The following is a 25,137-nucleotide window of genomic DNA, read 5'->3' on the forward strand; positions in this document are numbered from 1 at the left end:
ATGACACAAGTGTGTGTGCAACTGCTGAGACCTGCCCCAACTCATGACACAAGTGTGTGTGCAACTGCTGAGACCTGCCCCAACTCATGACACAAGTGTGAGTGTCTGTGTGTGAGGTTGCTGAGACCTGTCCCATCTTGTGACACATGGATTAAGTCTTGCTGAGACCTCACAAACTCATGACACGAGTGTGTGTGCAGCTGCTGAGACCTGCCCCACTTGTGACATGAGTGAGTGTGTGCAGTTGCTGAGACCTCACAAACATGACACATGGATGAAGTGCTGCTGAGACCTGTCCCACTTGTGACACAAGTGTGTGACGTTGCTGAGACCTCCCCCAACTCATGACATGAGTGTTTAGAGCTGCTGAGACCTGCCCCAACTCATGACACGAGTGTGTGTGCAGCTGCTGAGACCTGCCCCACTTGTGACACAAGTGTGTGACATTGCTGAGACCTGCTCCAACTTGTGACATGAGTGTGTGCAGCTGCTGAGACCTCAGAAACTCGTGACATGGGAATCCAGGGTTGCTGAGACCTGCCCCAAATCATGACACAAGTGTGAGTGTCTGTGTGTGCAGCTGCTGAGACCTGCCCCACTTGTGACATGAGTATTTAGAGCTGCTGAGACCTGCCCCAACTTGTGACATGAGTGTGTGAGCAACTGCTGAGACCTGCCCCAACTCATGACATGAGTGTGTTTACAGCTGCTGAGACCTCACAAACTTGTGACATGGGAATTCAGGGTTGCTGAGACCTGCCACAACTCATGACATGAGTGTGTGTGTGTGTGTGTGCAACTGCTGGGACCTGTCCCGACTCATGACATGAGTGTCAACAGCTGCTGAGACCTGCTCCAACTTGTGACACAAATGTGTGACATTGCTGAGACCTGCCCCAACTTGTGACATGAGTGTGTGCAGCTGCTGAGACCTGCCCTAACTCATGACATGGGAATCCAGGGTTGTTGAGACCTGCCCCAACTCATGACACAAGTGTGTGTGCAACTGCTGAGACCTGCCCCAAATCATGACACAAGTGTGAGTGTCTGTGTGTGAGGCTGCTGAGACCTGTCCCAACTTGTGGCACATGGATTAAGTCTTGCTGAGACCTCACAAACTCATGACACGAGTGTGTGTGCAGCTGCTGAGACCTGCCCCACTTGTGACATGAGTGAGTGTGTGCAGTTGCTGAGACCTCACAAACATGACACATGGATGAAGTGCTGCTGAGACCTGTCCCACTTGTGACACAAGTGTGTGACGTTGCTGAGACCTCCCCCAACTCATGACATGAGTGTTTAGAGCTGCTGAGACCTGCCCCAACTCATGACACGAGTGTGTGTGCAGCTGCTGAGACCTGCCCCACTTGTGACACAAGTGTGTGACATTGCTGAGACCTGCTCCAACTTGTGACATGAGTGTGTGCAGCTGCTGAGACCTGCCCTAACTCATGACATGGGAATCCAGGGTTGCTGAGACCTGCCCCAAATCATGACACAAGTGTGAGTGTCTGTGTGTGAGGTTGCTGAGACCTGTCCCAACTTGTGACACATGGATTAAGTCTTGCTGAGACCTCACAAACTCATGACACGAGTGTGTGTGCAGCTGCTGAGACCTGCCCCAACTTGTGACATGAGTATTTAGAGCTGCTGAGACCTGCCCCAACTTGTGACATGAGTGTGTGTGCAGCTGCTCAGACCTCACAAACTCATGACATGGGAATTCAGGGTTGCTGAGACCTGCCCCAACTCATGACACAAGTGTGTGTGCAACTGCTGAGACCTGCCCCAACTCATGACACAAGTGTGTGTGCAACTGCTGAGACCTGCCCCAAATCATGACACAAGTGTGAGTGTCTGTGTGTGAGGCTGCTGAGACCTGTCCCAACTTGTGACACATGGATTAAGTCTTGCTGAGACCTCACAAACTCATGACACGAGTGTGTGTGCAACTGCTGAGACCTGTCCCAATTCATGACATGTCTGGGGTTGCTGTGACTTCACAAACTTGTGATATGTGTATGTGTGTGTGTGTGTGTGTGTGTGTGTGTGTGCGTGCAGCTGCTGGGACCTGCCCCAACTCATGACATGAGTGTTTAGAGCTGCTGAGACCTGCCCCACTTGTGACATGAGTGTGTTTACAACTGCTGAGACCTCACAAACTCGTGACATGGGAATTCAGGGTTGCTGAGACCTGCCCCAACTCATGACACAAGTGTGAGTGTCTGTGTGTGAGGCTGCTGAGACCTGTCCCATCTTGTGACACATGGATTAAGTCTTGCTGAGACCTCACAAACTCATGACACGAGTGTGTGTGCAGCTGCTGAGACCTGCCCCACTTGTGACATGAGTGTGTGTGCAGCTGCTCAGACCTCACAAACTCATGACATGGGAATTCAGGGTTGCTGAGACCTGCCCCAACTCATGACACGTGTGTGTACAGCTGCTGAGACCTCACAAACTCGTGACATGAATGTGTGTGCAGTTGCTGAGACCTCACAAACTTGACACAAGGTGTTGCTGACACCTGCCCCAACTCATGAAACGTGTGTGTGCAACTGCTGAGACCTGCCCCAATTCGTGACATGGAGTCCAGGGTTGCTGAGACTTCACAAACTCGTGACATGGGAATTCAGGATTGCTGAGACCTGTCCCAACTCGTGACATGAGTGTGTGACATTGCTGAGACCTGTCCCAACTCATGACATGAGTGTGCAGAGCTGCTGAGACCTCACAAACTCATGACGTGTGTGTGTGTACACCTGCTGAGACCTGCCCCAGCTCGTGACACGAATGTCCCCATGTCCCCCAGCCTGGCCCAGCCCTTGCTGGTCCCCTCCCAACACAGGACACCAGAGTGAGGGGACACTGAGGGTGACACACACACACACACACAGGACATCACAGTGAGGGGACACTGAGGGTGACACACACACACACACAGGACATCACAGTGAGGGGACACTGAGGGTGACACACACACACAGGACACCACAGTGTGGGGACACTGAGGGTGACACACACACAGAGGACACCAGAGTGAGGGGACACTGAGGGTGACACACACACACAGGACATCACAGTGAGGGGACACTGAGGGTGACACACACACACACACAGGACATCACAGTGAGGGGACACTGAGGGTGACACACACACACAGGACACCACAGTGTGGGGACACTGAGGGTGACACACACACAGAGGACACCAGAGTGAGGGGACACTGAGGGTGACACACACACACAGGACATCACAGTGAGGGGACACTGAGGGTGACACACACACACAGGACACCACAGTGTGGGGACACTGAGGGTGACACACACACAGAGGACACCAGAGTGAGGGGACACTGAGGGTGACACACACACACAGGACACCAGAGTGAGGGGACACTGAGGGTGACACACACACACACACAGGACATCACAGTGAGGGGACACTGAGGGTGACACACACACACAGGACACCACAGTGTGGGGACACTGAGGGTGACACACACACAGAGGACACCAGAGTGAGGGGACACTGAGGGTGACACACACACACAGGACACCAGAGTGAGGGGACACTGAGGGTGACACACACACACACACAGGACACCACAGTGTGGGGACACTGAGGGTGACACACACACACAGGACATCACAGTGAGGGGACACTGAGGGTGACACACACACACAGGACATCACAGTGAGGGGACACTGAGGGTGACACACACACACACACAGAGGAGGGGCTTTGTCAACCACAGGCCTCACACCTTGATTTCTCACAGATATATTATTATTATTAATTATTATTAATTATTAATAACAACTCTCTTCCTGTAAAACCTCTAAAAATGGAATAAAAATAAAATAAAAACCAACAAGGCGAGGAGGGTGGGGGGACAAACACCCTCAGAGGCTGCTGGCTCCTGGCCAGTGCCACCCCCCTGCCCAGCGAGGGGTCCCCACCTCCTGCTGTCCCCAAACCCCGCGGTGACAACCAAAAAATCTCCCAAAAATCCGGGGTGTGGGGGGGCTGGATAAGGCCACGGGTGTGGGGTGGGGGTCTTGGGGTCACCCTTGGTGACATCCCTGGGGGTCCCCAGGTGGGGTGGGGTGACCTCAGTGACATCCCCAGGGGTCCCACAGGGGGTGTGGGGACACCACAGTGACCTCCCTGGGGGTGCCCAGGCAGGGTGGGGACACCTCAGGGTGGGGTCCCCAGGCAGTGTGGAAGTCTTGGGGTCCCCTCCCTGGGGGTCCCCAAGTGGTCCAAGGGTCTCAGGGCCACCTTGGTGACCTCCCCAGGGGTCCCCAGGCAGTGTGGGGATCTTGGGACCCCCTTGGTGACATCCCCAGGGGTCCCCAGGTGGGGTGGGGACACCACAGTGACCTCCCTGGGGGTCCAACAGGCAGTGTGAGGGTCTTGGGGTCACCTTGGTGACATCCCCAGGGGTCCCCAGGCAGTGTGAGGGTCTCTGGCCACCTTGGTGACATCCCTGGGGGTCCTACAGGGGGCGTGGGGTCACCTCAGTGACCTCCCTGGGGGTCCCCAAGTGGTCCAAGGGTCTCAGGGCCACCTTGGTGACATCCCTGGGGGTCCCCAGGTGGAGTGGGGTCACCTCAGTGATGTTCTCAGGGGTCCCCAGGCAGTGTGAGGATCTCTGGGCCACCTCAGTGACATTCTCAGGGGTCCCCAGGCAGTGTGAGGATCTCTGGGCCACCTCAGTGACCTCCCCAAGGGTCCCCAGGCAGTGTGAGGGTCTCTGGGCCCCCTCAGTGACCTCCCCAAGGGTCCCCAGGCAGTGTGAGGGTCTTGGGGTCACCTTGGTGACATTCCCGGGGTCCCCAGGCAGTGTGGGGGTCTCAGGCCACCTTGGTGACATCTCTGGGGGGTCCTACAGGGGGCGTGGGGTCACCTCAGTGACCTCCCTGGGGGTCCCCAAATGGTCCAAGAGTCTTGGGGCCCCCTTGGTGACATCCCCAGGGGTCCCCAGGCAGTGTGAGGGTCTTGGGACCCCCTCGGTGACCTCCTTGGGCGATGTGGGGCCACCTCAGTGACCTCCCTGGGGGTTCCCAGGCAGTGTAGGGGTCTCAGGGTCCCCTCAGTGACCTCCCCGAGGGTCCCCAGGGAGTCTGAGGGTCTTGGGGTCCCCTTGGGGACATCCCTGGGGGTCCCCAGGCAGTGTGAGGGTCTTGGGGTCCCCTTGGGGACATCCCTGGGGGTCCCCAGGCAGTGTGAGGGTCTTGGGACCCCCTCGGTGACCTCCTTGGGCGATGTGGGGCCACCTCAGTGACCTCCCCGAGGGTCCCCAGGTGGTCCGGGGGTCTCGGCCCCCGGGGGTGGGTTTGGGCGGGGGGCGGTGCCGGCCTAGCCCCGGCCCTCGCAGGGGTTGTACTCGGTCTCTCCCGCCGACACCTGCGAGATCCGCCGTGTGGAGCGCCAGAGCCGCCGGTGGAACTGGCCCGGCCGCACCTGGGCACGGGGGAGAAAAGCCTTTATCCCTCCCCTTCTCCAGCCCCGGCCTGTCCCAAGGGCCTTGTCCCCTTCTCCAGCCCCATCCCAGGGTCCCCATCCCCTTCTCCATCCCCATCCCATCCCAAGATCCTCATCCCATTTCCCCATCCCCATCCCATTCCAGAGTCCCCATCCCCTTCTCCATCCCCATCCCATCCCAAGATCCTCATCCCATTCCAGGGTCCCCCTCCCCTTCTCCATCCCAAGGTCCTCATCCCCTTCCCCATCCTATCCCAAAATCCTTATCCCCTTCTCCATCCCCATCCCAAGATCTTCATCCCCTTCTCCATCCCCATCCTATCCCAAGATCCACATCCCCTTTTCCATCTCCTGGTTCCTCATCTCCTTCTCCATCCCCATCTCATTCTGGCTCCTCATCTGCTTCTCCATCTCCAGCCTCATCCTTTACATCCCCATCCCTTTCCAAGATCTTCATCCCCTTCTCCAGTGCCATCCCATTCCAGGGTCCTCATCCCCTTCTCCATCCCCATCTCCTTCTGGTTCCTCATCCCATTCTCCATCCCCATCCCATTCTGAGGTTCTCATCCTATTCCAAGGTCCTCATCCCATTCTCCATCCCCATCTCCCTCCAGTTTCTCATCCCATTCCTCCTCCTCATTCCTTCTCAGACACTCATCTGCTTCTCCATCCCATCCTCTCCTTCCCCATTTCCATCCTCATCTTCTTCCAGATCCTCATCCCCTTCCCTGTCACCATCTCCTTCCAGGTCCTCATTTTCTTCCCCACCCCAATCTCCATCCCAAACCCCTTTATCCAACCCCATCTTTATCCCCTTCTCTATCACCATCCCTTTCGAGGTCCTCATCCGCTTCTCCACCCCAAAACCCTTTATCCAACCCCATCTTCATCCCCTTCCCTATCACCATCCATTTCCAGGTCCTCATCCTCTTCCCCACCCCATCCCACAACCCTTTATCCAACCTCATCTTCATCCCCTTCCCTGTCACTATCCCCTTCCATGTCCTCATCCTCCTCTCCACCCCAATCCCCATCCCAAAACCCTTTATCCAACCCCATGCTCATCCCATTCTCTATCATCATTCCATTCCAGGTCCTCATCCTCCTCTCCACCCCAATCCCCATCCCAAACCCCTTTATCCAACCCCATCCTCATCCCCTTCCCTGTCACCATCTCCTTCCAGGTTCTCATCTCCTCCACCCCAAACCCCTTTATCCAACCTCATTTTCATCCCCTTCCCTGTCACCATCTCCTTCCAGATTCTCACCCCCTTCTCTGTCACCATCTCCTTCCATGTCCTCATCCTCCTCTCCACCCCAATCCCCATCCCAAACCCCTTTATCCAACCCCATCCTCATCCCCTTCCCTGTCACCATCCCCTTCCAGGTCCTCATCCTCCTCTCCACCCCCATCCCTATCCCACACCCCTCAGCTCAGAGAGGACACACAATGTCCCACCCTGGGGACACCCAGGGGACACGGAGGCAGGTCCCCTGGGTGCCCTGCCCGGGGCTCTGGCTCACCTCTGCGGGCTGCCCGGCGCCCACCACGATGAGTTTCCCGTCCTCCAGCCCCACCAGGATGTGGCTCTTCTCCTTGGTGACCGACACGCTGCGCACGGGGACCCGCATGGGCACGGGGGGCACGGCCGCCCTCAGGCTGGGGACACACAGCACAGGCCGTGGGACATTGTGGGGTGGGACACCGTGGGGTGGGACATCGTGGGACACCATGGGGTGGGACACCGTGGGATACCAGGGCATTGGACATCATGGCATTGAGACACCATGGGGTGGGACATCATGGCATAGGACACCGTGAGACACCATGGGACACCATGGGACACCAGGACACCACCCATGTGGGGTGGGACACTGTGGGGTGGGACATCATGGGACACCGTGGCATTGGGACACAATGGCATTGGGACACTGTGGGGTGGGACACTGTGGGGTAGGACACCATTGCATAAGACATGATGGCATTGGGACACCGTGGCATTGGGACACCGCGGGGTGGGACATCATGGGACACCATGGCATTGGACATCATGGCACTGGGACACTGGCATTGGGACACCGTGGCATTGGGACACCGCGGGGTGGGACATCATGGGACACCATGGCATTGGACATCATGGCACTGGGACACTGGCATTGGGACACCATGGCATTGGGACGCCGTGGCATGGGACACTGTGGTGTGGGACACGATGGCATTGGGACACGATGTGTGGGAGACATCATGGCATGTGTGACACCATGGTATAGGACACCATGGGACACTGTGGTGTGGGAGACACCATAATGTGTGACACCATGGCATTGGGACATCATGGGATGTGATAACGTGGGACATGATGGTGTGGGACACTGTGGCATGGAAGACACCGTGGTATGGGAGACACCAAGGCGTGGGACATCATGACATTGGGACATCATGACATTGGGACACCATGGCATGAGACACCATGGCATAGGAGACACCATAGGGTGGGACACCGTGGCATTGGGACACCGTGGTAGTGGGACATGATGGCATTGGACACCATGGCATTGGGACACCACGGCGTGGGACACCGTGGCATTGGGACACTGTGGCAGTGGAACATGATGGCATTGGACATCGTGGCATTGGGACACCACGGCGTGGGACATTGTGGCATTGGGACATCATGGGACATGATGGCATGGGACACCACAGTGTGGGACACTGTGACATTGGACACTGTGGAATTGAGACACCATGGTGTGGGACACCATGGCATGAGACACCAGGGCACTGGGACACTGTGGCATTGGGACACCATGGCATTGGGACACCGTGGCATTGGGACACCGTGGCACACCATGGCATTGGGACACTGTGGCATTGGACACCGTGGGGTGGGATGCTGTGGGGTGGGACACTGTGGGGTGAGACACCATGGCATTGGGACACTGTGACATTGGGACACTCTGGCATTGCACACTGTGACTTGGGACACCATGGCTTGGGACATTGTGGCAGGGAGACACCAGGATGTGGGACACTGTAGCATGGGTCACCATGGCACGGGACATCGTGGCAGGGGACACATTACAGTGTGGGACACCGTGGTGTGGGACACCATTGCATGAGACACAATGGCATTGGGACACCATGGCATTGGGACACTGTGGCATGAGACACCAGGGCATTGTCCACCATGGTGTGGGACACAGTGGCATGGGAGACACCATGGCATGGAGGACACCATGGCACTGGACACCATGGCATGGGACACCCATGGGACATCATGACACTGGACACCATGACATGGGGGACACCATGGCACTGGACACCATGGCATGGGACACCCATGGGACATCATGACACTGGACACCATGGCATGGGGGACACCATGGCACTGGACACCATGGCATTGGGACACCGTGGCATTGGGACATCATGACATTGGACACTATGGCATTGGGACACCATGACACCATGGGACACCATGGGACACCCCGAGGGCACGGTGAGAACAGGACAGGGCACATTCCCCCTTCACCTCTGGAGCTCACGGATCTCCAGGCCGCACTCCGACATCCCCAGCACCACGAAGTCCTCGGTCAGGCACATGGCTGTCACCTCCCGGTCCAGCGGGACGGAGGACAGGAGCTTCCCGTTCACCGAGTACAGGTGCAGAGCAAACCTCTCCTGGGAGGAGCACGGGGGGAGGAACGTGGTGGTGACCCAAATCTGACTCCCACATGGATTAGGGATGGATGTTTTTATACCCTTTTTGTTATATAACTATAAATATTAATTATTAAACCCATATTGTTCTATTGGATACATTGATCTGATCCAAGCAGGGATCCTTGTGGTTTCCATCAGCCCCCCCAAATATTGTCTCATGATTTTAAGATAATAATCATATTCAATTACCAAACAATCATTACAATTAATAATAATATCACTGATCATATGATGATGATGCAGGTGCAGTTTGACACGATCCAGTAAAGACAAAACCCAACCTTTGTGTCCAGGGCCTGTATAGTTTTGGTTCCCTTTCCCAGGCCTATCCAGACCCAAACCTTTCCTTCCACCTCCCCATGAATATATTATATAGAATTCTCATAATTTTATAAACATTTTAACCCTGTGCTATAACTGGTGACGACCAGGAGGGGACAATGAGGACACCTGGACATACCTTGGAGCAGGAAGGTTGTCCCACAGCAGTTTGGGCCACCACCTGTCCCTCGGGCCCCACGGCCAGGTGGGACAGGACAGCAGGGGGACAATTCTCCCCGGGCGGCCGCAGGGAGCGGATGAACAGACCCCGGCGCACGGTGTGGGTGATGATGGTGCCATCCTGGCGGGGCAAAAAGGGACACAGGGTGACCATAGTGGTGGTGGTGGCACTGCCCATCCCACGGCCACCCCAAGGCCCACACCAGCTCACCTTGGAGCCGGACACGGCCATGTCCAGCTCGGTGCTGATGGCCACACATGTCACCTCGGCGTCGTGACCGTAAAGCACCTGGACGGGTTTGGGAGCCAAGCCACTGGAAAAGCCACCCTGGGATGGGGACATGGGGACATCAGTGACCTCCTGGCAGCGCCCACCATGAGCTGTCCCTGTTTCTTGAGCCCTCACCTGCTGTAGGACCTGCCACACCATGCAGGTGGTGTCCCGTGAACCAGAAATGAGGTAGATGCCGCAGAGGTCGAGTGACAGGCAGGTGACAACATCTGTGACAGCCAGAGAGGGACACGGTGAGGTCACCTCCCACCAAACTTGGCCCCTGACTCCATGGGATGGTCCCATGACGTGTTTTGGGATGTGGAATTGCTGCCAATCCCATTCCATGATGTGTTTTGGGGGTGTGGATGATGCTGCTGCTCTTTACCCCACTCCAGCCTTGAGGTTGGAACCTGGATTGTCCCCATGACATGGAGACACTGGGAGATGTCCCTGATGGTGTCACCTGCCCTGAGGTCAGAACCTGGATTTGTCCCCATGACATGGAGACACTGGGAGATGTCCCTGATGGTGCCACCTGCTCTGAGGTCGGAACCTGGCCTGTCCCCAGGACATGGAGACACTGGGAGATGTCCCTGATGGTGCTCTGAGCTTGGAACCTGGATTTGTCCCCAGGACATGGAGACACTGGAGATGTCCCTGATGGTGTCACCTGCTCTGAGGTTGGAATCTGGCCTGTACCCATGACATGGAGACACTGGGAGATGTCCCCTCATGGTGTCACCTGCCCTGAGGTTGGAAGCTGGACTGTCCCCAGGACATGGAGACACTGGGAGATATCCCTCATGGTGCTCTGAGCTTGGAACCTGGATTTGTCCCCAGGACATGGAGACACTGGAGATGTCCCTGATGGTGTCACCTGCTCTGAGGTTGGAATCTGGCCTGTACCCATGACATGGAGACACTGGGAGATGTCCCTCATGGTGCTCTGAGGTTGGAACCTGGATTTATCCCCATGACATGAAAACACTGGGAGATGTCCCTGATGGTGTCACCTGCTCTGAGGGGGACAATGAGAGATGTCCCTCATGGTGCTCTGAGGTTGGAACCTGGACTTGGCCCCATGATGTCACCAGAGATGTCCCTCACGGTGTCACCTGCTCTGAGGTTGGAATCCTGACCATCCCCATGACATGGAGACTCTGGGAGATGTCCCTCATGGTGTCACCTGCTCTCAGGTTGGCCTGTCCCCATGATGTCACCAGAGAAGTCCCTCATGGTGTCACCTCCCTCCCACCACAGCCCTACAACCCCACCAGGGCACCATCAGCCCACCACCATCCCCACGGGAGGAGGACCTACCTATGTGCCGGGTGATGTGCCCCACCACCTTGCCCTTGGCCAGGGAGGTGACACGCAGGCTGTTGTCCCAGTGTCCCCCGCTGAAGAGCAGTTTCCCATCGGGGGACACGGCCAGCGTGCGCGAGCTCAGGTCGGCCCCGGGGGCAAAGGGGCCCTGCAGGAAGCGCTGGGTCCTGTCAGGAGGGACGTGGGACAGTGCTGGTGGCTCGGTGGCACCTCCAGGGGACAGTTCCCTGGGGGGACCCCATGCCCTGGTGACTCACTTGGCGTTGGTGACAGTGGGGTCTTTGGTGAAGCTGAAGTAGTTGGAGATGTTCTTGTCGTAGGGCAGCCAGTTGTGGGTCCCCAAAAGGCCGTTGGCACTCACGGTGACCTGGGCACAAGGGGACAGCAGGTGACATTGCTCTCACTGCTGGGATCCTCCCTAATTTGGTCTTGGCATCCCCCCTGTGTCGCTTCTGACTTTCTTGCTATCAAGTGTTTGAACTTTTGCAGCAGCTTTCTCACGCTGCTTCACATAAATAAATAATATTGTATTCTTAGAATTTATCTGTGTGTTTTGCATAGTTGTTTTCTGAGAGGAGAATTTGACTGATGGTCACAGTGACCAATGGAGTCAGGAGGTTGTGACCTCCTTGGGCCAATCTGGGCCCTCTGTAAAAAGTGTATATAAGTAGATTTGGAGTCAGATAATAAAAAGCCTTCCATGTTTGACCCTGCTGCTGTCCTCTGTGATGATCCACACCCATGTTGCAACTTGTTACCCCTCTAAGTGCAGGGGTAACACCCCTGGGCCACCAAAACGTCCCCGTGCCTCAGCTTCCCCACCAAAACGTCCCCATGCCTCAGTTTCCCCAAACTCACCAGGATGTCAGGAGATCCCTGAGTGATGAAGGAATGAGCCTGGTTCTTGGGGACCACAGCCTGCACCAGGGCCACCCCATCACTGATGCCCTGTGGGGACAACAGCAGCTGCTGGGCACCTTCCTGACCACCCCACCCCTCCCTGGGACCCTCAGGGGGGTGTCCTCACCTCCACAAAGAAGGATTTGAGCTGGCCCAGGTTCTCAAAGATGTTGGGGGAGCGAGTGTCCAGCTGGGCCAACCTGCGGGCAGCGCTCTCCGCCGAAAGCCGGGCGGGGTGGGGCTCCTGGGGGACACCAGAACACCCATCAGAACCCAAAAAGGGGCTGGTTTTGGGGGGCTGGGGGGTCTCTGAGTTACCTTGAGCAGCTGGCAGGGCGTCTGCCCAAAGTTGCTGATGATGCCCTCCAGAGCTTTGCGCTGCGTCTCGTCCGTGATGGCGTCCAGGTCCACGGCCCCTGCGGGTGGGGATTGTCACCAGCGGGACACACACACCCCTGGGCAGGTGTCCCCCTCCCTCTGCCCCACGCCTCACCCTCGTAGGTGCAGTAGTAGAAGACGTTGAGGGCCTCCACGGCGGCCGGGCCGCGCTGCTTGTACCCAAAAATGAGGTCGATCCACTCGTGGAGGTGGGCGGAGACATATTCCGACTCCTGTCCGAGGATGGGCTGTCAGGGTGGGCTGGGAAGAGCCCGGAATTCCCCCAGGATTGAATGGACTCCCCTTCTCACCAAGGCTTTTCGGTGCTGATGGATGAAATCCTCCCGGGAGCTCGCCCACCGCGGCAACACCACGTCCCCGACCTTCTCATTGGAGAGCTGCAGGCAGCCCAGGTCAAACCCTGCGGGCAGCATGAGGATGATGAGAGACACAGACCTCTCCCTGTGCTCCCCTGATGGTGACAACGCTGTCCCCTCACCGTTCTGGTTCTCCAGGAACTCCGGGAAGTAGAAGAACTCCGGGATGAGCTCCTTGACGTCCACCGGGTTCTCCATGCGCGCCTGCCACGCCGCCGGCACCGAGTGGAACTGCCGGTCCGAGCAGTCAAACCTGGGGGTGGCACGGCACACCTGGCTGCAGCCTGGCTGTCCCCAAAGGTGGCCCTTCTCACAGGATCCCACCTGCCCCCAGGTGTGCCCACCTGCCGCTCTGCAGCTGGATGTGCAGCGTGGTGAAGGGCTCGGTGCGGATCAGGTAGTGCATCACCCCGGCGGCGTTGGAGTAGTGGGTGCCGTAGTGGAATTTGTCCACTGTGCCCGTGGGGTCTTCAAAACTCTCATACCTGCAGGCCAGGTGGGATGGAGGTCTACCAGGAGCCAGAGAGATGCTCCCTGTGTCCTCCTTTCCCTCGGTTTGTGGGGCACTCACTTCTCCTTGACGTCGCGGGCGTGTCGCTCGTTGACCACCCCAATGGGTTTGGACAAGTCCCGGAAAACAGCTGGGTTGGTGAGGTCCAGGGTCTCCGAGGTGTAATCCCGCAGGATCCAGGGGAACTGGGGGGAGAGGGGAGGTGGGTGAGGTTTGGGTGCAGAGAGTCACTGTGGGGACAGCAGGGGACACGGGGGGCTCACCACGGGGTACTGGGACAGGTCGTTGTAGGTGCGCCCCGCGATGGTGTTCAGCTGCATGAGGTACTCGAAGTTGGAGATCTCCCGCAGGACCCATTTCTGGAGGGGGAGGAGAGGGAGGAGATGGGCTTGGGGAAGGGGGAGACAGGGCAGACACCTCCCAGCTCATGGCAGTGCCTGTCTCTTGGCCATCCCTGGTTTCAAAGTTGTCCCCATCCTACGGCCACCGTTGGTCACACAGTTGTCCCCAGAACTGTGGCCGTGTCCACCCCATGGCCATCCCTGGGTCTACAGTCACCTCTGGTCCAATGGCCACCCCCATCCCATAGACATCCCCTGTTCCACAGCCATCCCTGCTCTCAGACCATCCCATATCACATGGTTGTCTTTTGTCCCATGATTGTCCTCACCCCACTGCCATCCCTGGTCCCATGGCCACTCCCAACAGCCATCCCTGATCCCCTGTCCATGTCCATCTTTGATCTCCTGTCCACGTCCATCCCTGATCCCCTGCCCATATCCATCCCTGGTCCCACAGCCACTCCCAACAGCCATCCCTGATCCCCTGTCCATGTCCATGTCCATCCCTGGCCCCATGGCCACTCCCAACAGCCATCCCTGTCCATGGCCATCCCTGTCCATGGCCATCCCTGATCCCATGGTCACTCCCAACAGCTGTCCCTGATCTCCTGTCCATGTCCATCCCTGATCTCCTGTCCATGTCCATCCCTGGTCCCCTGTCCATGTCCGTCCCTGATCTCCTGTCCATGTCCATCCCTGGTCCCACGGCCACTCCTAACAGTCATCCTTCATCCTCTATCCATGGCCATGGCCATCCCTGGTCCTGTGGCCACTCCCAGCATCCATCCCTGATCCCCTGTCCATGTCCATCCCTGATCCCCTGTCCATGTCCATCCCTGTTCCCCTGTCCATGTCCATCCCCACCCCACACTGTCACCCTCCCCTTTTCCATCTGGGATGGGTCTGGTACCTGTGTGAGCCCCGAGGCTTTGAGCAGCTCCTGGGGGGATCGGCTCCCAAAATAGGTCTGGTTGGGGGGTCTGAGGCCAAGGATGCAGGAATACACCTTGTTCCTCACCTGGTGGGGACAGACAGACGGACAGTGGAGTGGTGAGAGCTCAGGCAGAGCCATGAGCCTGGCAGGAATCTGGGAGGGGATGAGGGGATCCTTTCCCCACCTTCTTTCTGAAGTTGAGGAAGTAGTTGGCCTGGTCGATGAAGAAGAGCTCGAGGGCGGAGCGGCGCAGGTTGTAGCGGCGCAGGTGCACCTCGCGCAGGTGCGACAAGGGGCGCTTGAAGTCGTGGCCGATCCCTGCCGAGGGTGGGGACACACAGAGCCCCCCCAAATGTCACCACCCTGTCATTCCCTAATGGGAATGAGGCTGGGTAAGGGTTCCTCACATCCCCTCGAGGAGTGTCTGCTGTTACCTCCCTCTGTCTCCTCCTTCTCGCTGCTGCCATCGTAGAAATAAACGTGTTGTGTTGTCACCTCCAGGCGCCCCGGGACCACGGCCACCGTCGTGATCAGCTCACAGTCCTCTGACACCACCAGCTTCTCCCGCTGGTTCTGCTCCTTGGGCTCAGCCCTGGGGGGGCACAGAGGGGTGAGGACACTCTGGTGACACCCCCAGCACGGGTGAGTGGGTGGGGTGGGGGTCACTCACTGGTTGTCCAGCACGGGGAGGTCCTCCTCGGCCAGCTGGTCATCTTCCAGCTCGCTCACTTTGGCCTCCTTGGCCATGGCGAGTGGGAGGGACTCGGCGGGGTTTTGGAGGTGGTCAGCTCCTGAAATGAGGAGGGGGTCAGCAGGACCCACCACCCCTGTCCCCAAAAGCTGGGGGCAACTCCTGTGCAGGGCCCCCAAACTCATCCCTGACCATGACACCTCCTCACCCAGATTGTCCCGCAGAGCGCTGGCCTCCAAATGCTGGTCGAAATTGAGGTTGGGCACCAACTTCAGCCTCATCCTTGAGTAGGTCTCAGCACTGGACAACTTCCAACGCACCTCGGGCGGGTTCCTGGGGGGACATTTTGGGGGTGAGACCCCCCGAGGGACCCCTGGCTGTGCCACCCACCCCTGGGGATGGGCTGGGGACTCACCTGTCGGCCCAGGCGGAGCGGGGAGAGGTGAGCAGGCGGCACAGGGATCTCCACTGCTTGAGCACCGTGCTGTGGTGGTTGTTGGTTTGCTTGAGCACGTTGGCGTGCCGGGCGTTCTCCGCCTTGCCGCGCTTGGCCGACGGCTCCAGCACCAGCTCCTGCCCCGGGGGATGCCACAGGGAGGTGACAACGGGGCTGGGCTGGGGCTTGGGGACACCCTCAGGGGGAAGGGAGTGTCTCTGGGATGGTGTGGTTGGGATGAGGAGTGTATCCTGGGGATAATGTGCCCAGAATGAGGATAATGTCCCCAGGATGATGTCCCCAGGAGGAGGAGCACGTCCTGAAGGGAATGTCACCAGGATGGCACTGCTGGGGTGGAGAGCACAAGCCCAGGATTGATACCCCAGGGAGAGGAGCACATTCCGAGAATGACATCCCCAGAGGGAGGAGCTTATCCCCTGCATGACATCCTTGGGGTGAGGAGTTTATCCCCAGGATAAGGAGCTTATCCCCTGCATGACATCCTTGGGGTGAGGAGCTTGTCCCCAGGATAAGAAGAACCCAAAGTGACACCCTTGGGGTGAAGAGCCTGTCCCCAGGATAAGGAATTTGTCTCCTGGATGACATCCTTGGGGTGAGGAGCATCTCCCCAGGATAAGGAGCACATCCACTGGATGACATTCTGGGGGTGATGAACATGTCCCCAGGCTGAGAAGAACCCAGAGTGACATCACTGGGCTGAGGAGCATGTCTCCAGAGTAAGTAGCACATCCCTGGATGACACCCTTGGGGTGAAGAGCCTATCTGCAGGATAAGGAGTTTATCTCCTGAATGACATCCTTGGGGTGAGGAGCACATCTCCAGGGTAAGGAGCACATCCCCTGGATGACATCCTTGGGGTGAGGAGTGTGTCTCCAGGCTGAGGAGAACCCAGAGTGACATCCCTGGGGTGAGGAACATGTCCCCAGGCTGAGGAGAACCCAGAGTGACATCCCTGGGGTGAGGAACATATTCCCAGGATAAGGAGAACGCCCCTGGATGACATCCTTGGGGTGAGGAGCCTGTCCCCAGGCTGAGGAGAACTCACAGTGACATCCCTGGGCTGAGAAGCCTGTCCTCAGGATAAGGAGCACATCCCCTGCATGACATCCTGGGGGTGAGGAGCATCTCCCCAGGATAAGGGGTTTATCTACTGAATGACATCCTCGGGGTGAGGAGCACATCTCCAGGCTGAGGAGCACCCTCAGGGGGTGAGGAGCCTGTCCCCAGGATAAGGAGCACATTCCCTGGATGACATCCCTGGGGTGATGAACATGTCCCCAGGCTGAGGAGAACCCAGAGTGACATCCCTGGGGTGAGGAACGTGCCCCCAAGATATGAAGCACATCCCCTGCATGACATCCTTGGGGTGAGGAGCATCTCCCCAGGATAAGAAGCACATCCACTGGATGACATCCTTGGGATGAGGAACATGTCTCCAGAGTGAGGAGCACATCCCCTGCATGACATCCCTGAAGTTGAGGAGCATATCCTCAGGATAAGGAGTTTATCTCCTGGATGACATCCTTGGGGTGAGGAACATGTCCCTAGGCTAAGAAGACCCCAGAGTGACATCCCTGGAGTGAGGAACACATCCCCAGAATAAGGAGAACACCCCTGGATGACATTCCTGGGGTGAGGAGCATGCCCCTAGGATAAGGAACGCATCCCTGGATTACATCCCTGGGGTGAGGAACATGTCCCCAGGCTGAGGAGCACCCAGAGTGACATCCCTGGGGTGAGGAACATGTCCCCAGGCTGAGGAGCACCCAGAGTGACATCCCTGGGGTGAGGAACACATCCCCAGAACAAGGAGAACACCCGTGGATGACATCCTGGGGGTGAAGAGCCTATCTGCAGGATAAGGGGTTTATCTCCTGAATGACATCCCTGGGGTGAGGAACATGTCTCCAGAGTGAGGAGCACATCCCTGGATGACATCCTTGGGGTGAAGAGCCTGTCTCCAGAATAAGGAGCTTATCTTCTGCATGACATCCCTGGGGTGAGGAGCCTGTCCCCAGGATAAGGAGCACATCCCCTGGATGACATCCTTGGGGTGAGGAACATGTCTCCAGAGTGAAGAGAACCCAGAGTGACATCCCTGGGGTGAGGAACACATCCCCAGGATAAGCACATCCCCTGGATGACATCCCTGGGGTGATGAACTTGTCCCCAGGCTGAGGAGAACCCAGAGTGACATCCCTGGGGTGAGGAACGTGTCCCCAGGATAAGAAGCACATCCCCTGCATGACATCCTTGGGGTGAGAAACGTGTCTCCAGGCTGAGAAGAACCTAGAGTGACATCCCTGGGGTGAGGAATGTGTCCCCAGGAAAAGGAGAACACTCCTGGATGACACCCTTGGGGTGAAGAGCCTGTCCCCAGCATAAGGAGCACATCCCCTGGATGACGTCCTTGGGGTGAGGAACATGTCCCCAGGCTGAGGAGCACCCAGAGTGACATCCCTGGGGTGAGGAGCACATCCCCAGAATAAGGAGAACACCCCTGAATGACATCCTGGGGGTGAGGAACACATTCCCAGGTTGAGGAGCACCCAGAGTGGAATCCGTGGGGTGAGGAATGTGTCCCCAGAAAAGGAGCACATCCCCTGGATGACATTCCTGGGGTGAAGAGCCTGTCCCCAGGATAAGGAGTTTATCTCCTGGATGACATTCTGGGGGTGAAGAGCCTATCCCCAGCATAAGAAGCACATCCCCTGGATAACATCCTCGGCATGAGCAGCACATCCTCAGCCTGAGGACCACCCAAAGGTGAGGACAACGTCCCCCCAGGCTAAGACCCCACCCCAGGGTGACCCCCCCAGGGACAAGCAGCACCTGGAACATCCTGGCGCTGGCCGCCCTCTCCTGCTCGCGGCGCTGGGAGCTGCTCATCATGGCATCGTAACAGGCGTTCCAGAAATTGGACATCAGGTCGTGGCTCCTGGCGAACGTGTCCATCTCAAACTGGGCCATGGTGGGCTGCACCTGCACACAGAGCAGGGGGGAGTTCCCAGAATCTGTGAGTTCCCAGGGTGATGGGGATGATCATCCCTCACTCTGAATTTTCACAGAATTATCAGGTTGGAAGAGACCACCAAGATCATCGAGTCTAACCCAGCCCTAACACCTCAACTAAGTCACATCCAGTTTCTTTTTAAACACATCCAGGGATGGCGACTCCACCACCTCCCCTGAGCAGACTATTCCAATATTTAATCACCCTTTCTGTAAAAAACTCTTCCCTAATATCCAACCTTTATTTCCCTTGGTGCAGCTTGAGGTTTTGTCCTCTTATTCTGTCAGTTGCTGCCTGGACAAAGAAACCAACCCCAGCTGTCCACAACCTCCCTTCAGGAAGTTCTAGAGAGGGATAAAGTCACTTCTGAGTTTCCTTTTCTCCAGGATAAACAACCCCAGCTCCCTCAGTTGTTCCTCACAGGGTTTGTGCTCCAAGCTCCTCACCAGTTTTTTTGACCTCTGGACATGTTTAAGAATCTCATTTTCAGACTTCTGATGTTTTTACATTTCTGTATTGGAGTTTTCAGGCATTGGAACATCAATAAAAAGTGATGTTTTGTAAATAATACATTCCTTTCCAGGGGGAAGGAAAAATTGATGGACTTCTAAGTTGACCAGAGTGGTCAGAGAGGTGTGAACCTCGTTCCTCAATCGCTGGTCAAAGTCCAAACCCTATTTAAACCCTAAACCCAAATAAACTAACTTCCTTCCTTCCTTCCTTCCTTCCTTCCTTCCTTCCTTCCTTCCTTCCTTCCTTCCTTCCTTCCTTCCTTCCTTTTCTCTTTCTCTCTTTCTTTTTTTCTCTCTCTTTCTTTTTTTCTCTCTCTTTCTCTCTTTTTTTCTCTTTCTCTTTTTTCCTCTCTTTTTCTCTCTTTTTTCTCTTTTTTCTCTCTCCCTTTTTTCTCTTTATTTCTCTCCTTCTCCCTTTTTTCCTCTTTCTCTTCTTTTCTCTTTCTCTTTTTTATTCTCTCTTTCTCTTTTTTCTCTCTCTCTTTCTTTCCTCTCTTTTTCTTTTTTCTTTTTTTTTCTCTCTTTTCTTTCTCTCTTTTCTTTCTTTCTTTCTTTCTTTCTTTCTTTCTTTCTTTCTTTCTTTCTTTCTTTCTTTCTTTCTTTCTTTCTTTCTTTCTTTCTTTCTTTCTTTCTTTCTTTTCTTTCTTTCCTTTCTTTCTTTTTCTCTCTTTCTTTCTTTATCTCTCTCTCTTTCTCTCTCTCTCTTTCTTCCTTCCTTCCCTCACACCCTGAGTGTTTTTTTCCATCTCCATCCCACAACAATCACCCCTCACCCATCCACCCCCCACCACCCCCAAGGCACCCACCTGCTTCTCAATGAAGCCCCTCCACTCCTGGGTGCTGCAGAACAGCTGAAAATCCTCATAAAAGGTGGGGCTGCCATTGGTGGGGGGCAAGGAGGGCAGGAACTGCTGCAGCTGCAGGGTCTCGTAGCACTGATCCATCAACGTGCGCACGATGGGCACCAGCCAGGAGAAAACCTCCGACCTGCACTCCAGGGACCTCCTCAGGCCAGTCTCCAGCTTCCCCAGCAGGTAACAGGCTTCGTCCCTCCTCGGGGCTGACGTGGTCTGCAGGAGGCTGTGCAGCTTCACATAGGCCAGGGAGTGCAGCTGTGGGGACAAGGGGACGTCAGGCAGGGCCACCACGGTGTCACCGAGGTGCTGTCAGGGTCTATGCAAGGACGTGTTATGCCCCTTCCCCTCTTTCTCCATCTTTCTCACTATTCTCTATTTTCTCTCCCCACTATCGCACTCTGGGCACTAAATAAAAGTGCATTTTTTTGTTTAAGCAAACTGAGTTGTCTCCTTGTCAGAGTCTGTCCAAGGACGTGTTATGCCCCTTCCCCTCTTTCTCCATCTTTCTCACTATTCTCTATTTTCTTTCCCTACTATCGTATTGTGGGCACTAAATAAAAGTGCATTTTTTGTTTAAGCAAACTGAGTTGTCTCCTTGTCAGAGTCTGTCCAAGGACGTGTTATGCCCCTTCCCCTCTTTCTCCATCTTTCTCACTATTCTCTATTTTCTTTCCCTACTATCGTATTGTGGGCACTAAATAAAAGTGTGTTTTTTGTTTAAGCAAACTGAGTTTTCCCCTTGTCAGAGTCTGTCCAAGGATGTCTTAATGCCCCTTCCCCTCTTTCTCCATCTTTCTCACTATTCTCTATTTTCTCTCCCCCACTATCGCATTGTGGGCACTAAATAAAAGTGCATTTTTTTGTTTAAGCAAACTGAGTTGTCCCCCGCTGTGTCTTTTGCACTTTGAGATCTCCAAAACAAACCATCAGGTTTTCCCACATATATGTGGGGACCCAGGGAGGTGCCCAGGGAGGGAAGGGTGGCCCACCTGGGGGTCCTGCAGCAGGATGTAGCCCAGGAGCACCCGCAGCCCCGTCTGGGCCATCTCCTTGAGGTCCGAGGTGCCGTCGGCCAGGTGGTGCCACACGCCCAGTTTGTCCAGCAGGCTGCTGACCCCCTCGTAGATCTGGGGGGGACACGGTGAGCAGGGGCCTCACCTTGCCAAGATCCATCACCTAACTCTCCTTGGATTGAACCCAGCCCTCCTTGGATTTGACCCAGCCTTGGATTCAACCCAGCCCTACCCAGATTCAACCCAGCCTTGGATTCAACCCAGTCCTCCTCAGATTTGACTCAGCCCTACCCAGATTTGACCCAGCCTTGGATTCAACCCAGCCCTCCTTGGATTCAACCCATCCTTCCTCAGATTCAACCCAACCCACCCAAGATTCAACCCATCCCTCCTTAGATTCGCCCCATCCCTCCTCAGATTCAACCCAGCCCTCCTCAGATTCAACCCAGCCCTACCCAGATTTGACCCAGCCTTGGATTCAACCCAGTTCTCCTGGGATTTAACCCAGCCTTGGATTCAACCCAGTTCTCCTCAGATTCAACCCAGCCTTGGATTCAACCCAGCCCTCCCCAGATTTAACCCAGCCCTCCTCAGATTTGACCCAGCCCTCCCCAGATTCAACCCACCCACCCAAGATTCCACCCAGCCCTCCTCGGATTCAACCCATCCCTCCTCAGATTCAACACATCTCTCCTCAGATTTGACCCAGCTCTACCCAGATTCATACCAGACCTCCTCAGATTTGACCCAGCCTCAGATTTTACCCAGCCTTGAATTCAACCCAGTTCTCCTCAGATTCAACCCAGCCCTACCCAGATTTGGCCCAACCCTACCCAAATTCATACCAGTCCTCCTCAGATTCAACCCAGCCTTCCTTGGATTTAACCAAGCCCTCCTCAGATTTAACCCAGCCCTCCCCAGATCCAACCCAGCCCTCCTCAGATCCAACCCAGTCCTCCTTGGATTTGACCTAGCCTTGGATTCAACCAAGCCCTACCCAGATTCAACCAAATCCTCCCCATATTCAACCCAGCCCTCCTGGGATTTGACCCAACCCACCCAAGATTCAACACAGCCCTCCTTGGATTTAACCCAGCCCTCCTCAGATCTGACCCAGCCCTCCTCAGATTTGACCCAGCCCTACCCAGATTCAACCCAGCCCACCCAAGATTCAACCCAGTCCTCCTCAGATTTAACCCAGTCTTACCCAGATTCAATCCACTCCTCAGATCTGACCCAGTCCTCCCCAGATTTGACCCAGCCCTGCTCAGATTCAACCCATCCCTCCTCAGATTTGACCCAGCCTTGGATTCAACCCAGCCCTCCCCAGATTCAACCCATCCCTCCTCAGATTCAACCCAGCCTTGGATTCAACCCATCCCTCCTTAGATTCAACCCAGCCCTCCTGGGATTTAACCCATCTCTCCTCAGATTTGACCCAGCCTCTCTCAGATCTGACCCAGACCTCCTCAGATTTAACCCAGTCCTCCCCAGATTCAACCCAGCCCTGCTCAGATTTGACCCAGCCCTCCTCAGATTCAACCCAGCCTCAGATTCGACCCAGACCTTCCCAGATTTGACCCAACCCACCCAAGATTCAACCCAGCCCTCCTTGGATTTAACCCAGCCCTCCTCAGATTTAACCCAGCCTTGGGTTCAACCAAGTCCTCCTGGGATTCAACCCAGCCCTCCTCATATTCGACCCAGCCCTCCCCAGACTTGACCCAGCCCTCCTTGGATTTAACCCAGCCCTCCTCAGATTCAACCCACCCAAGATTCAACCCAGCCCTCCTTGGATTCAACCCAGCCCTCCCCAGATTAGACTCAGGCTGAGATCCAACCGAGCCCTGCTCAGATTCCACCCAGCCCTGCTCAGATCTGACCCAGCCTCTCTCAGATCTGACCCAGCCCTACCCAGATTCAACCCAACTCACCCAAGATTCCACCCAGCCCTCCCCAGATTCAACCCAGCCTTTGATTCAACCCAGCCTTGGATTCAACCCAGTCCTCCTCAGATTTGACCCAGCCCTACCCAGATTTGATCCAGCCCTACCCAGGTTTGACCCAGCTCTCTTGGGATTCAATCCAGCCCTCCTTGGATTCAACCCAGCTCTCCCCAGATTCAACCCAGCCCTCCTGGGATTTGACCAGCCCTCCTCAGATCTGACCCAGATCTCTTCAGATCTGACCCAGCCCTCTTCAGATCTGACCCAGACCTTCTCAAATTCAACCCAGCCCTACCCAGATTCAACCCAGGCTTGGATTCGACCCAGTCCTACCCAGATCCAACCCATCCCTCCTCAGATTCAACCCAACCCACCCAAGATTCCACCCAGCCCTCTTTGGATTCAACCCATTCCTCCTCAGATTCAACCCAGCCCTGCTCAGATTCCACTCATCCCTACCTGGATTCAACCCAGCCCTCCTCAGATCCAACCCAGCCCTCCTCAGATTCAACCCAACCCACCCAAGATTCAACTCAACCCACCCAAGATTCAACCCAGCCCTCCTGGGATTCAGGTTTGGGTTTGAGATCAGTTGGGTAGAACCCAACTCATGATGAACTGGGTTTGGTGTAAGGTCGGGGCTCAGGAATTACGGTCAGGGCTCAGGACCAGGGCTGGAGTAAGGGCTGAGCTTTAGGACAAAAGTAGGATTTTTTAGGATCCTTTAGGATTAGGATGTGGGAAGTCCAGTGAGGTTACAGGCTGTGAGTTAAGGCTGGGGTTTAAGGTTAAGAAAGAGTTACGGTTAGGAAAAATTAGGGTTAAGGTTAGGTTTGAGGATTGGGTTTTATGACAAGGTTTAGGATCATGGCTGGAGGTTTAGGAGGCATAGGTAACTTTAGAGTTCATGAGTTAATTTTAGGGTTAAGACTCAGGGTTTAGAGGATGAAGGGTTGTATTTATGGTAAGGGTTTAAGGGTAAAGTTTAGGGTTAGGATTAAGGTTTAAGGATTAGGGTTTGATTTAAGATCACAAACAAAGCTGAGGTTATTTCCTAAAATTAGGATTAAGGTTTGATTTAAGATCACAAATAAAACTGAGGTTATTTCCTAAATTGAGGATTAGGCTTTGATTTAAGATCACAAATAAAGCTGAGGTTATTTCCTAAATTTAGGATTAGGCTTTGATTTAGGAGCACAAATAAAGCTGAGGTTATTTCCTAAAATCAGGATTAGGCTTTGATTTAAGATCACAAATAAAGGTTATTTCACAAAATGAAAGATCACAAATGAGGTTATTACCTAAAATGAGGATTAGGCTTTGATTTAAGATCACAAATAAAGCTGAGGTTATTTCCTAAAATGAGGATTAGGCTTTGATTCAAATCTAGGATTGAGGCTGAAGTTACTCCCCAAGGTTAGGATTAAACTTTGATTTCAATTCAGGAATAAACCCAATTTTATATTCGAGTTCTGCATGCGGGGCTGGTTTTTTAGGGCCAGGGAGGGATGAGCAGGGCTGGGCTTTGGGATCAGGAACCCCTGGTGGTCCCCAGGCACCTTCTCACTCCACAGGGCCTGGTTGTTGTGTCCCTCGGAGAAGAGAAAGTCCTGCAGGAGCCTGAGCAGCCTCAGGGCGTTGTGGGTGAGGCCGGGCAGGGACGCTGGGCCCGACTCCCTCAGGTCTGTCAGCGCCGACTCCAGCATCATCTCCAGGAGGCTGCGGGACAGACAGACAGGGGTGCTGGGGGTGCTCTGCCCTGGGGTGCACCCTTGGGTGCTCTTCCCTGGGAGTACACCCCTGGTTGCCATTCCCTGGATGCTTTTCCCAAGGGATCCACCCCTGGGTGCCCTTCTCAAAGGGATCCTTCCCTGGGGGTGCACCCCTAGGTG

The 25,137-nt window shown here is 55.5% G+C and overlaps 1 protein-coding gene across 1 annotated transcript in view; it reads right to left on the reverse strand.

Annotated features, from left to right (window-relative positions):
- Positions 1-5,364: 5,364 nt before the first annotated feature.
- Positions 5,365-25,137, reverse strand: part of NBEAL2 (neurobeachin like 2) — a gene marked incomplete at its 3' end in the record, with an annotated part of 83,295 nt that continues 63,522 nt past the window's right edge. Inside the window, 27 exon segments of the mRNA XM_083873241.1 lie at positions 5,365-5,469; positions 7,015-7,150; positions 9,024-9,172; positions 9,675-9,836; positions 9,927-10,043; positions 10,122-10,216; positions 11,310-11,482; positions 11,573-11,682; positions 12,174-12,263; positions 12,343-12,459; positions 12,534-12,631; positions 12,709-12,826; positions 12,905-13,014; positions 13,093-13,223; positions 13,315-13,455; positions 13,542-13,666; positions 13,745-13,840; positions 14,733-14,840; positions 14,941-15,074; positions 15,191-15,348; positions 15,427-15,547; positions 15,656-15,780; positions 15,863-16,020; positions 18,737-18,886; positions 20,236-20,541; positions 21,276-21,413; positions 24,805-24,964. Coding sequence (XP_083729367.1) covers positions 5,365-5,469; positions 7,015-7,150; positions 9,024-9,172; positions 9,675-9,836; positions 9,927-10,043; positions 10,122-10,216; positions 11,310-11,482; positions 11,573-11,682; positions 12,174-12,263; positions 12,343-12,459; positions 12,534-12,631; positions 12,709-12,826; positions 12,905-13,014; positions 13,093-13,223; positions 13,315-13,455; positions 13,542-13,666; positions 13,745-13,840; positions 14,733-14,840; positions 14,941-15,074; positions 15,191-15,348; positions 15,427-15,547; positions 15,656-15,780; positions 15,863-16,020; positions 18,737-18,886; positions 20,236-20,541; positions 21,276-21,413; positions 24,805-24,964 — 3,631 coding nt within the window.

Source organism: Zosterops lateralis, assembly GCF_965231275.1.
Source record: "Zosterops lateralis genome assembly, chromosome: 1".
Lineage (NCBI taxonomy): Eukaryota > Metazoa > Chordata > Aves > Passeriformes > Zosteropidae > Zosterops > Zosterops lateralis.